Source organism: Pseudopodoces humilis, chromosome 22, assembly GCF_049639895.1.
Source record: "Pseudopodoces humilis isolate 2021_Gansu_Grassland_sample_001 chromosome 22, ASM4963989v1, whole genome shotgun sequence".
Lineage (NCBI taxonomy): Eukaryota > Metazoa > Chordata > Aves > Passeriformes > Paridae > Pseudopodoces > Pseudopodoces humilis.
Window position 1 is genome coordinate 711280 of NC_142221.1, and position 13721 is coordinate 725000.

General features: G+C 43.7%; 1 protein-coding gene across 5 annotated transcripts in view; it reads left to right on the forward strand.

Annotated features, from left to right (window-relative positions):
* Window positions 1–13721, forward strand: part of MAPKAP1 (MAPK associated protein 1) — an 83593-nt gene that overhangs the window by 10068 nt on the left and 59804 nt on the right. For 4 of the 5 annotated variants that reach the window (XM_005529151.3, XM_005529154.3, XM_005529153.3 and 1 more), the window contains exons 2-4: window positions 69–393; window positions 3447–3536; window positions 6389–6537. In XM_005529151.3, the coding sequence (XP_005529208.1) occupies window positions 135–393; window positions 3447–3536; window positions 6389–6537 (498 nt within the window). In that variant the 5' untranslated portion in view covers window positions 69–134. The remainder of the gene's footprint in view (window positions 1–68; window positions 394–3446; window positions 3537–6388; window positions 6538–13721) is intronic. The other variant, XM_088065909.1, reaches the window with a different exon arrangement.

Here is a 13721-nt window from a genome sequence, read left to right on the forward strand (position 1 = left end):
AATGGGGGTTTGAGCTTTTGGTGTTTGAAGGGGTTTTGTTCCTAAAATGTGGCGTGCATTTTTTCTAGGTACGTGTGTCCATGAAACAAGATGGAGAGAAGATAGTACAGTGAAGTGGTGGCCTTGTGGACAGAATGGCTTTCCTGGACAACCCAACCATTATCCTCGCTCACATTCGACAGTCGCACGTGACCAGCGATGACACGGGGATGTGCGAGATGGTCCTGATCGACCACGACGTTGACCTGGAGAAGTTCAATCCCTCATCAGCACATGGGGATAATGGCTCAGAGCCACAGGGGAGCAATGGGGAGACTCAGGGCTATGTATATTCCCAATCAGTCGATATTACCTCAAGCTGGGACTTTGGAATCAGAAGACGATCAAACACAGGTGCGTGGTGTTTGCAGCAGCACTGGCTTTCACATTCTGCTGCTCTCAGTCTGGCTTGCCTGGACAGACCAGAGCGTGACTCGCTCAGCATCTGTCAAACTGCTTTTGTAATGCTGAGGCCCTTTTCTAGAAGGATATGTAATGATTCAGTTACTTCAGTGTGCTGTCAGCTGAGCCTTAATTGCTGTTTTACCTACTCCTGTACAGAAGAACATTGAGGTAGTCAGTTTTATATATATAAAAAAATTCAAACTGTGAAGACATCAAATCCAAATCCAAAGTGGATGAACAGTCTTTGATATCTCTATTGTTACTGTCTGAGGGGTGTTAACTTTTGAACAGGATAGTTATTTTCCGAGAAAAAATCTGCCTAGTGAGGCATCAAATATATTTGTTATAAAAGAGAGGAATGAAGTTTGATGTGAGCCAGCAAAGGGAATGATTTGTCTGTATTTTGTCTCCTAAAGTTTTATTTCTGAGAAGAACCTTGAGCTAGGGTTTAAGGTACCAAATTAGAAAGTTTAAGGGTGAACGCTTTTGCAAAATACGCTCATTTTGACTGGCAGAGAGCTCTCCCATGTGGGGTTTCATATAAGGGATATCCAGAGTTCTGCTTAGACCTGAGGAATATTATGAACAGGAGTTCTGTGAGGTAAAGTATAGACGAGGTGTGTGGTGGTCAGTACTGACCTCTTTTTTTCTGTTACTCTTTATTTTTTAGAAGTGATTTCTGCAGGTATTATAACACCACCTAGAGCCCAGAAAGCACCTCTGTGCTCTGCTCCACCAGGAAAATGTGTGTGGTGTTGGAGACACTGAAATGCCTTTTACAAGAAGGAAGTTGTAAAAGGTTCCACAGAAGCTGGGGCACTGCTCTCCTGTAGCAGAGTGAGGTTTGGAAACAAACTGAGATTACAGCCCTGGCAGGAAGGTGTGCTGGGGATCCAGCCCTGGGCTGGGAGAGCTCAGACCATGGTGCAGCTCATGAGGAAGGAGAGGCAAAGTTTGAAGGTTTATGGAGTTACTCCAGAACATGATCAGAAGGATCATTTCACCAAGGAGCAGACTGATGGAATAATCTCTGTGTGAATTACAGTTTGAAGTCATTTCAGGTGCCAGCTGGGGGCACGTTCTAAGGTCAGGGCTGGGAGCAGATTTCCTGCCTCAGCTCTGGCGTGGCAGGAGGAGAGGCCAGTGCCAGGTGCTGGGGGTGGGCGAGCAGCAAACTTCTCAGCTCTGCGCTGACCCTTGGTGCAGCCACCACTGCCTTTGGTCAGCCACATTTTTCACGCTGAAAACTGCCTGCCTGTTGCCTGAAAATTATCCCAGTGAGCCTGGGATGGTTCACATTTCCAGTGGGGACTGGCTGTTCCCTCTGCCTTGGCGCTGCTGTAGCGCGGTCCCGCAGTGAAGTGGTGCCTGGTGCTCAGCTGTGGGTGGAGGAGCAGGATGGAGTCAGGCAAGGTGGTGACTGTGCTCTTGTGCGTTTGTTTTGACGGGGTGAAAATACCAAACAGGATAAAAACATGCAGTATTCTTGTTTCTCCTCTGCAGTTTTCCTTTATCCTTTGTTTGCCTGCTCATCTAACAGATATTTTATGGTAGCTCGTTTGGGAAGAAAGGGTTTTGGAAGGAAACTTTGAGCTGCAGTGTGGGCAGTAACTAGTACAAATGTGGAGCTTTACTTTCAGAATAAAATATCTAGGCTACAGCAGTGTTTTCCCAATATTTAAACTTATGAGGAGGGATACTTTTCTTATTTCATTAAGAGGAAGCTACCTAGAGGTATTCAGGTTCTGGCATCGTGTTGTCTTAAACAAGAGATGCTTATCAAAGTCCCCATTTGTGCTTGTACCTTTAACTGCTTGTTACAGATGTTAAACCTCAAAGGAGTGTTTTTTTAATCAGTTCCCTGATTGACAGTTTTTATGGGGAAAAAAAATCACTTCCTTGTCCACAATTCAGTTCAAAGACCTAAATGTAAAAGAATAGTAACAGAAGGGATAGAAAATATTTATTAATGTTTTTTAATTGCTGAAAAGGCTCAAGGAACTTCCATTGTATCCAAAAATTGTCAGAGTAATTTAGCATTTTTGAATCTCTTCTACAAACCCATTTTAGTTAATGAATTATCTCAATACATCAAAATTGCTAATATATCCAGCAAATTGTTTCCTTCAGGGATCAGCACTGTTAGTTCTACTTCCCAGTCTAATCTGCTTATTTTGAGTGGACACTTCATGACATATCTGGTTTTTTGGGGTCATTGTCTTGGGTGGCTTCCAGCAGGTTTTTTTCCCCAAGGAAGCTCTTACTGTTAACAAAAAAGGAAATTTAAATTGTGTGGTACACTGGGCTGCAAGTTCGTTGATATCAGAACAATTTTGGGGCTTTTTTTTCCAACCATATTTTGAAGATGGAGTCAAAATATATGTAAAGAAATATTATATTCATTTTAGGATTTGACTAATGTTGTGAAGATACAAATCATTTATTTTACTACCTATAAACTGTTTCAGCCTACTGAAGAAAAAGCTGTGCTAATTTATATCGCTTTGACATTTTATAATTTTCATGATTTTTAGATAAAGGATTTTATATTTAAAACTTTAATAGTCTAGTCTGAGTTCATTTATCTTTAATTTTTGAAACGGGTAGAGTAATTCATAACAGTAATTTTATTCCTGTAATGTAATATTCACTTCAGTTCATTTGTGCATTAAAATTCCTTTAAGACCGTTATTAATGATTTATATAATGAAATGTCATATTAATCACAGAAGTTTTCACATTTTATTATTCTCTTCCATGTTAATACTATCTTTATGATCTCTATTAATGTTTTATATCCTCTAATTTCAATTATAAATCAAGAACATTTTCATGTTTTTGTTGGTATTTGCTTTTCAGGGGTGCCACCTTTAAAATTTTATGACTTTTTCCCCTACATATGCAGTATAAAACATCTTTATTCATATAAAGGTAGTTAATTATGTCTTTGTTTATAGTAAACTTTCATTGACAAACTTATAGTTGTAATATTTCTTTTCAAGCTCAGAGACTAGAACGTCTGCGGAAAGAGAGACAAAATCAAATAAAATGCAAAAACGTTCAGTGGAAAGACAGAAATACTTCTTGCTCAGGTAAAAGAAAATATCTTTTCTTTTCCTTCTGGTTTGATTCCTGCCCTTGATGGTTACAACATTTGCAGTTTGATTTTCCCCTAGGGTTTCAAAGCATGGAGGAAATTCTTTGTGCTGTCCCGGGGGTGTTAATAAAGAAAAGAAGAGGAAAAGTGTTGAACACCCAGTTTGGCCTGAGGTTATGGAGTGGCTGTTTTGGGTTCTGCACTCCAAGGCATCACTGTGGTGTTTGGGTGATGGAGGATTTTGTAGAGTTTACTTCTATAGAGGATTTTTGAAGCTACTTTTTTAGATAAGGTAGGAATCTTAAGAAATAAAGAGTAGATGTATGATCTACTTAAATGCAAGCATAATAAATGCTGTCTTAGCTTATCTGGTCTTTCCTGGTAAAACTATTATCACTGATTTCTCAAAAAAATATTAAATTCTATTTTTGTTAAATATATAATTAAGTGTTTGTCACTGGATGTTCTACATAGTTTAAATTGTAATATATGAAATTACAAATCTGTCTCAATTTTCCTATTTTAGAGTTCAAGCTAGTTTCTATTTCTGTTGTATTTGACACACATTCAAACCTTTGTATGGTCTGTCATGCCTACTTCTTTCAAAATTCGTGTATATCTTAATGAGGTCCCTCTGTAATCTCCCTTTTTTTGCCTAATTCCTCATATCTCCATGGCTGTCATTTGCAGAACATTCTCCAGCACTCTAATATCTTTTTCAGAGGAGTGAACAAAGCTGCTCACACGGGCAGCACAGTCGCACTAATCCTTAATTCAGTGTTCAGCTGTGTTGGATACCCCTGTTAATGCATTCTGAAATGTTTTTGCCTTTCTCTTTCTGAAAGCAGAGTTGTAGGTTTTAAAGGTTAATCTACCATAACCTCCAACTCTTTGCTCCATATTTTATAGCATTTGGCCAGTGATGATGCAGATCTCTCTCCTGTGTCTCCTGCCCTCTGAGCTGGCTCCGGGTCCTGCGCAGCCGCTGCCGGGGGCTCCATGGTCACATCCCCTCCCTCCGCGCTGCCCTGCAGACACAGCAGCTGTCCCAGCAGTCACACTTGTCCCCCTGAGGAACGTGCTGGCAAATGGATCAGTCCCTGCCTGCTGCAGATCTGGTTTAAATTAAACAATAAATAAGTTACACAAAAACTCCAGGCACTCTGGCTCTGTTGGCAGAGCTGATTTTCCTTCTCTGCTTACTCCTTTCTCTGCCACTGAGATCTGAGTGTTTCTGCCTTACTTGCATGAACAACACCACTCCAGCGAGGGGAAAGAGGAGCCCTTATCCTTAAGGATATCCTCTGTACCTTTGCATCTTACATTCCTTCATTTCAGAGCATATAAAATGCAAATTAACACTATATCAAGGAAATCCTTCCGAAGTCTTGCATTCAGCCCATACAGAATTGCTGTAGATAAAAACTTGCTTTTTCACTTGTACGAGTAAAACCTCGTGTTGAACTCCAAGTGCCCAGAAATTATCAGTTAAAGGTAATACTCCAGCATAATGATTTAGATTTTTTTAAAAACCAATGAAGAGCTATAAGAGCTTGTTGAAAAACCAAAACAACCTAATGGAGTTAAAGTGGCCACATTGAAAGGGATTAAATCAAGCTTTTTTGGTTAATTGCAGCCTCTCACAAGCCCGTGGGGATCTCTCAGTGCCAGTATTTAGCACCTCTGCCAACTGCCTGAATTTTAAGGCAATCTGCTGGTAAAAATAAATGGAGCTTTTGACTAGTTATCATTTGACAGGTTTTAATTTTGCGCTCTAAGAAATGAACCAACTCCCTGCAGATCAAGTCCCGGGTCATTCCACCTTGGGAACAGTTCCACTTCCCTGGAGAAGCAAGATGTAAATCTGTGAGCTGTGAGGGAAGCCAAGGGCAGGAGTGCTGGCCTGGGCGAGCTGGGGTTGGTTCTGGGCAGTGATTGATGGAGGCTGGGGGCTCTTGGTTCCTGGAGCAGATGTGGGAAGCCTTGTCCAGCTTAAGTCACGGCTCCCTGCAGATGAGACCCGTTGGTGCTGGTGTGCTGAAACACCCCGGGCTCTGCCCCGATTTCGTCGTGGCCCTGTAACATAAGAAGTGATATCTTTTCAGGGTTTTTTAAAGTATGCCTCTAAGTTGAGTTGTTGGAAATTCAGCTGTGCACTTTATTCACATAAAAAGGCTTTTATGAGCCTTCACAGACCACACAGAGACCTCCTGAACTTGGATCCCCTTTGTTTTAGAAAGCTTTTTTTGTTTTTATTGTTCAGACTGTTGATCTGGAATGGTGGTTTCAAGTTTGACGTTTTTATGAGGGGAGGCTGTATCCAATCTGCTACGAGAAGTGAAATCTGCAGAGATGATCCTTTGGGCTGAGGTGTGTGCCAGGGCTGCAGCTGGCAGTGGGTGTCATTGCAGGGCAGTGTGGTGCTGTCCTGTGCTGTGGCACCGTGCCATGTGCTGCAGCTCCATGGGAACTGTGCTCTTCATGTGCCAGCAGCTTTTCCTTCCTGTTCCCTGCTTGTTTAGGAGAAGGTAGGCAAGCAGAAAGACCAGGAATGTGTCATTCTCTTGTTATCCTGGCTCAAGTGGATCTTATACTGATCAGTTCTGTTCTCTGTACAGGAGAAACTCAACTTTTTCTCAGCTTAAACAGGAGCATCATTCAAACTTCTTAATGGTTTCATATCCTTGGGCTGTGAAGGAGTGGTAGTAGATCCTGCCCTGCTGAAGCATTTGTTGGTTTGTTTATTTGATTTTGTGCTCCCTCTTACGATGTTATCTCTCTGTGGTGAGCAGCAGCCTCTGCCACATCTCCTCATAAGATGCCTCTAATCTCTTTTCTGATCCGCAGCAGAGGAGCTGAGCTCACTGTTTGAAAAGAAGAATTTTAGAGTGAAATCCCCATGTTCTGGGAAGCAGTCCATCCTCTCTGTGCGTCTGGAACAGTGTCCACTGCAGCTCAACAACCCCTTCAATGAGTACTCCAAATTCGACGGCAAGGTGAGTGACCGGGTGGCTTTGTCAGGTGCTGGGGTCCCCTGGCAGTGACAGCCTGAGGCACTGCTCCTGTGCAAGCTCACTTAGACTTTGTAGTGCCAGTGCTTGTCTACAAACAATCAAATGTAGTGGTTCCAGGTTCAGTAGGGCCCTTTCTCCTGTTTCCATTACAAAATTCTGGACTGAGACTTTCTCTACCTTGCTGTTTCCTTCTCCAGCAGGTTAGTGAGGTGCTTTACTGGGACAGAGCCCTGGGATGTCTGTCTAGAGTTGATGATGAGACCCTTTGTATAAATGATTGATTATTTGGCATTTAAAAAAAACCCCAAAACTGTTCTGTCTATCCACATCACAGCACTTGCTGAATATTCCATGACTCATGTCTTTGTCCTCAGTGCTCTACTGAGAGTGGGAGAAGCCATGGTCTGTGTTGAGGGTGGAAAACAAGTATCAGTAGGTCAGTATCCAAGGCAGAACGAAGCACTAATCAATGTGTTTCTGCACAAGTGCTCATTTGTGTAACACAGGGAGGAGATTGGCTGCAAACCTGGCAGGTCATGGGGGTCAGGAGATGGATCTGGTATCGCTCACCCTGGGGATAAATGGCTTGCCTGTGCTCCATATTGTCAAATATTTCTCTCTGTCATCATCTCTAGAAACTGAAATATAAACATTGGTGTGATGGATCATTGTCATATTGTTCCAAAACAAGTATAAATACTCCACAGATCTGTTTTCTACTGGATTTGTTTGTGGAATCTCCTGTGGGAGGATGGAGTTTGAGCTTCATTACCATTGTGATGGAAGAATTTCATATTCTGTTAGGTGTTCTTGAAGTGGAAAGCCAGATTCGTAATTCCACTGACATTTCTAGGAGTATCTGGAATATTTCTGAGATGGTAACCTTTAGACTATGAAGTCCAAGTATGAAAGCTCCTCTACTGTGATTTAATATTTATTAGCATGTGGCAGTTAATGCTAACTCAGGTTTTCAAAATTCCTGGCCTCATTAATGAGTGACAGCAGCACTTTCATGCTGACAGCACCAAGAGGCCTTTTTTCTAAACTCCAGGTTTGTTGTTCTGGTGCCATGAAATTTCAGTTGGACAAACATTTAAATGGAACTCGTCTATAGGGGAGGTAAAAATCAAATGCTTCTTTTTAAAGAGAATTCTGTTATAATTCAGTCATGTTCAAGTCTTGTTTCTCAGAAACTTGAGAAACATCAGCAATTTTCCTTCCCTCTTTTATAATCCAAGCTCATCTTTACTGTATTAATTGTTGTTGTCTATAATGAACATCTTCATTTTCACCTATTGAAGTCAGATACGTTTGGCAGGTGTTTGGTCCACTGGAAGCAAGTTGTACTCTATGTGTCAGTTTAAGAGGTTAAGGAAATACCTCAATGTCACTCAATTGTGACTTGCAGGGTTTGATATGAATTATCTCAGCTGTGATCTGCAGATCAAGATACCTTCCTTACAATCCAAAATAATAGGATGGGTATTTTGTTAGAGCATAATCTCAATCTATTAATTTTAACACCATTGTTTCTATTACTCTGTTAGTGTATCAATAGTTTGCATATAAAGTTTATTCTCTATAGTTCTGTATGTATTATCTAGTTTAATGCTTGGCTGACCATCTGAGATCTAGAAAAAACATAGTCCAGTTGTGAATTATTTTACTTCAGTTCTCGTGTGTTTTCAGTCAGTAAAAACACCAGAAATCATCGCACTTTTAAAAATTATTTTTAATGACATATCATATGTCTTGTATTTATTTTTATTGATAATAGATGAGCAGTATTTCACAGAAATATAATTCTTTCTGGGAATAGGGCATGGCTTATTTACATAATTAACAGAGCCATGTATCTCTGGGGGAAATGGTACATAATTGGGGAGAGGTGGGGGAGTGAGGAGGGGCTGGGGGCCTAATTAAACATGTCTTAAAAACACCCTACTTAATTATGTATTTACTCAGGGGCTCACAGTGGCCCTCAGATCTTTAGGGCTATAAGCAGGCCTTTGGTTTGTGCATATTTGATTTTGGTAATGCAGATTTCAGGTTGCTCAGTACCAGTCCTTTCTTGGTGCATTTGCAAAGCAGGAGAGCTCAGTGTTCTGTGCCATGTCTGTGCTCCTCATCCTCGCTGGTTTCACCCCTGACTCAGCTCCTGACCTGAAATCAGATAAATCCTCCTCGGGGTCCTCCTTCCCTAAGCCCCTCTTGAAGGTATTGTTTTCAGCTGATCAGAGCAGGTTGTGTGCTGGAATGCCAGCCTGGGCAGTGCTCACATCCTCCAGGTGTTTCCTGCCAGATTTAGTGTCTATTTCATAACCACTTCTGTGATTTTATGAAATAGTAAAATTTTAGAGCACTCTAATTTTTTCCTGTCCTGATCACTTCATTAATTATCAAAACAGTAGAGAATATGCCTTGTGAAATACAGCTACAGTGGAGGCATTCTCAGCAGCTCAGGAATCCACACAACTGGCTCCACCACTACCCAGGACAGATTTGTGGTTTTCTATGCATTGTAAAACTTCAGTTCTTAACAGGAGCCACACTTACAGTAACTACTCTCAACTCTTTCTTCAAGTTTTTCCTTAAATAGTTATAGTAAACCTCAGCTCTGGACCTGTTCTCATGTTTTGTAAAGCACATGGGTTGTACTTGGTTAATAAATCTTATATACGCTTTCTAAGAATTTTGTACCGAAAGAACATTTAGTTCTTTGTAATTCCTCCAGGTGTCATTGGAATAGAAAATTACTTGAAGGCTTAAGAAATCACTGGCCAAATTGATTTCTTTTGTATGCATGCAAATTAAATGATCACCCATTTGATAAATAAATTTGTGTTTATTTCTGTTTACAGGACTTGGAAAATCAAGTTTTGACAGTTTATTGTTCCATCTTGCTGAGTTTTAATAATGTTGGGAAAAAAAGCCTCAGTGTAAGACAGAGCTGAAAGCCCTGTCCAGGTAGCACAGGTGACACACAGGAGTGGTGATGGCTCATTTCAGTGACCCAGCTGAGTTTCACAATGCTCAGGCAGGAAAGAGGTGCAGAAGAGATCAAAAATGTGAGGAAGGAATTGTTTGGCTCTAGAGTAAGCTGGGGTTATGAGACCAAAAGCCTTTGACCAGATTTTCTCAGGTTGTTTTTATTTCTGCTTTCATGATTAGCTGCAAATGGAGTTAGAAGGAAGTTTGGCTTTTCTGATCTTATGAAGTTTTCTGGCGTTTGCTTGAGTACTGGAGGTAATTTAGCTGAACATTGGTCAGTGTAATTTTTGGTTGGACAAATGCTAAAAATCCTTTGGTGAGGAATAGTGCCTCTCTGTAGTGCCACAAGGTTTCTTGTGGCTACTTTGGTAATGGGTTAAAAAGCAACAATTTCTCATGTAGCAACTGTTTTAAAAATGATGCTGTAGCAAGCATGGGGGAAGGGATAATTCATGAGTGCTAATTGCTTGGCTGTTAATTTTCATAAGTGTTGATAGAAGCAGTTCCTTAAATTAAACTTTGTTTAAAATGTATCAGGGGAAATATTCCACAATGTCGGGCCCGAAGTGAAAATTAATATGAATGCTGTGGCAATTAACACGTACTGGTTAATAGCTTTTAGCAGCATTTTGGGATGATAGTCCTTAAATACATTTTTGCATGCTGCTCTTGTTTCAGTCTTGTTTGACTGTATGTCTGCATAATCACGAACAAATGTTTTCCACAATCCCCAGTATTAAATAGCTTTACTTAAAGAAAGTAGATAAAGAACTTAAGAAAGAAGCAATATTGCTTTAATTAAGATGGAAAATGTGTAAAATAATTAATCCAGGATTAAGATCTCTGTGTGGAAAAAAATTAGGTTTTTTATTTCAGTGTTTTGCCCCTAAGCTGAGTGAAATGATCCTCATTTGAATCCAACCGAAATAAATTTGCGTAGGGGTTGTTTGTAAAGCATTTGCTAGAAGTAGTGGTTTGCTTGCTGCTGCCTGACCCTGGAGAGCTCCTGCTGGGTGCTGAGGTTGTGCTGGGTGTCCCTGGCACTGCCCCTCCTGCGGCCCCAGGCCAGTGAGAGACCATCACAGGCCACCTGGTGCCACGGCAGAGACTGAAACCACAGCAGCCCCTCCTTCCCCTGCCTTTTGTTGTGTTTTATTTGGATTTCACCTGGCTGGAGGGCCAGGTCTGTTGGGGTGCTGGGGCAAGGAGGAGCAGCTCAGCCCAGGGCAGCAGCCAGCAGCCTGAGCCTGGCTGGACAACTGTGCTGCAGCTCTGCCTCGGCTGTGCCTGGCCCTGCCCTCGTGGCCCATGTTTTGGTAGGGACAGTGTGCTGTCCTGTGTGCTGTCCTGTGTGCTCAGTGTGCTGTTCTGTGTGCTCAGTGTGCTGTTCTGTGTGCTGTTCTGTGTGCTCAGTGTGCTGTCCCTGTGCTCAGTGTGCTGTTCTGTGTGCTCAGTGTGCTGTCCCTGTGCTCAGTGTGCTGTCCCTGTGCTCAGTGTGCTGTCCTGTGTGCTCAGTGTGCTGTTCTGTGTGCTCAGTGTGCTGTTCTGTGTGCTCAGTGTGCTGTTCTGTGTGCTCAGTGTGCTGTCCCTGTGCTCAGTGTGCTGTCCCTGTGCTCAGTGTGCTGTTCTGTGTGCTCAGTGTGCTGTTCTGTGTGCTCAGTGTGCTGTTCTGTGTGCTCAGTGTGCTGTCCCTGTGCTCAGTGTGCTGTTCTGTGTGCTCAGTGTGCTGTTCTGTGTGCTCAGTGTGCTGTTCTGTGTGCTCAGTGTGCTGTCCCTGTGCTCAGTGTGCTGTCCCTGTGCTCAGTGTGCTGTTCTGTGTGCTCAGTGTGCTGTCCCTGTGCTCAGTGTGCTGTCCCTGTGCTCAGTGTGCTGTCCTGTGTGCTCAGTGTGCTGTTCTGTGTGCTCAGTGTGCTGTTCTGTGTGCTCAGTGTGCTGTTCTGTGTGCTCAGTGTGCTGTTCTGTGTGCTCAGTGTGCTGTCCCTGTGCTCAGTGTGCTGTCCCTGTGCTCAGTGTGCTGTTCTGTGTGCTCAGTGTGCTGTTCTGTGTGCTCAGTGTGCTGTCCCTGTGCTCAGTGTGCTGTTCTGTGTGCTCAGTGTGCTGTTCTGTGTGCTCAGTGTGCTGTTCTGTGTGCTCAGTGTGCTGTCCCTGTGCTCAGTGTGCTGTCCCTGTGCTCAGTGTGCTGTTCTGTGTGCTCAGTGTGCTGTTCTGTGTGCTCAGTGTGCTGTCCCTGTGCTCAGTGTGCTGTTCTGTGTGCTCAGTGTGCTGTCCCTGTGCTCAGTGTGCTGTTCTGTGTGCTCAGTGTGCTGTCCCTGTGCTCAGTGTGCTGTTCTGTGTGCTCAGTATGCTGTCCCTGTGCTCAGTGTGCTGTTCTGTGTGCTCAGTGTGCTGTTCTGTGTGCTCAGTGTGCTGTTCTGTGTGCTCAGTGTGCTGTTCTGTGTGCTCAGTGTGCTGTTCTGTGTGCTCAGTGTGCTGTTCTGTGTGCTCAGTGTGCTGTCCCTGTGCTCAGTGTGCTGTTCTGTGTGCTCAGTGTGCTGTTCTGTGTGCTCAGTGTGCTGTCCTGTGTGCTCAGTGTGCTGTCCCTGTGCTCAGTGTGCTGTCCCTGTGCTCAGTGTGCTGTTCTGTGTGCTCAGTGTGCTGTCCTGTGTGCTCAGTGTGCTGTTCTGTGTGCTCAGTGTGCTGTCCCTGTGCTCAGTGTGCTGTTCTGTGTGCTCAGTGTGCTGTTCTGTGTGCTCAGTGTGCTGTCCTGTGTGCTCAGTGTGCTGTTCTGTGTGCTCAGTGTGCTGTCCCTGTGCTCAGTGTGCTGTTCTGTGTGCTCAGTGTGCTGTTCTGTGTGCTCAGTGTGCTGTTCTGTGTGCTCAGTGTGCTGTTCTGTGTGCTCAGTGTGCTGTCCCTGTGCTCAGTGTGCTGTTCTGTGTGCTCAGTGTGCTGTCCTGTGTGCTCAGTGTGCTGTCCCTGTGCTCAGTGTGCTGTTCTGTGTGCTCAGTGTGCTGTCCTGTGTGCTCAGTGTGCTGTTCTGTGTGCTCAGTGTGCTGTTCTGTGTGCTCAGTGTGCTGTTCTGTGTGCTCAGTGTGCTGTCCCTGTGCTCAGTGTGCTGTTCTGTGCAGCTAGAGTGTGTCCTCTGGCAGCACAGGACAGTGGACAGAGCCAGGGATGCCACATTAATTACTATTAATTACTACTAATTACTATTATTTACTAGAGTGGGTTTCTACGAACTCAGGCTGCTGCTCCTTGCTCAGCCAGTTCAGGAACTGCACTGCAGCTCTCCAGATACCTAAAATAAATCCAGGACACCTCACTTGCATTAGGAAATGTTTTTTCTGGCCTTAAGCAGATGAAATTACCGTGGGTCTGTTTGATGAGCTTTGGCCTGGGGACACGTGCAGGTGCCTCGTGCCCCTCTGGGCTGTGCTGGGGCTGTGCTGCTGGGCTTGCCCTCCTGGGAAGGTGTGTGCTGAGAGAGCCCTGGCTCAGGTCAGGGCCAGCTGGGTCTGTGTGCTCTCCAATTCCAGGCTGTGCTTCCCAAAGGGGTCCGTGAGAGCCGTGCTCCAGCGTTCCCATCGGGACCTGCTGGCGGTGCTGCCACACCTCTGCACACTGAAAGCCCAGATCGGACATGGAAGTTTTGAAGATGTGCAAAGTATGCTGGTATGGAGCAGAGGGTGAATGGATTAGTTACAATTAATTTTAACTGTCCCTATGAAGTTAAAAGTACCAGCACCAGGTCCAGCCCAGTGCCTGGCTGTGAGCCGGGGCCGGGGGAGCAGCCGTGTGCCAGCAGGGGTTGGAGGGCACCAGCTCTTCTGGCAGCACTACAGGGTAGTTCTGGAGTAATCAAACTGAGCTGCAGCACCTCTCCGAGGCTGGGACCAGACTGAATTAAAATAGATATAAGATTTATGAATAGCAATAGCTGTGATAAAATTTCACTGCTTCCTTTAATGGGGCGAACCTACACAGAGGACAAGAGCAAGATTTCAAATTCTGCCTTCTAGTTCTGGGGTTTTCTGGGTTTTCCTTCCCCTGGAATGATACCAGAGGAAAAAACAAGCAGGTTTTTGTTAAAGGGTTTTATATAAATATTATTCCAGGAAGAGTATGAGATACTCTGTTTGCGGTGGTTATCTTCCTGCCACTTTCATATTTTCATAGGAATTCCAAAATTTGCAGCTCAG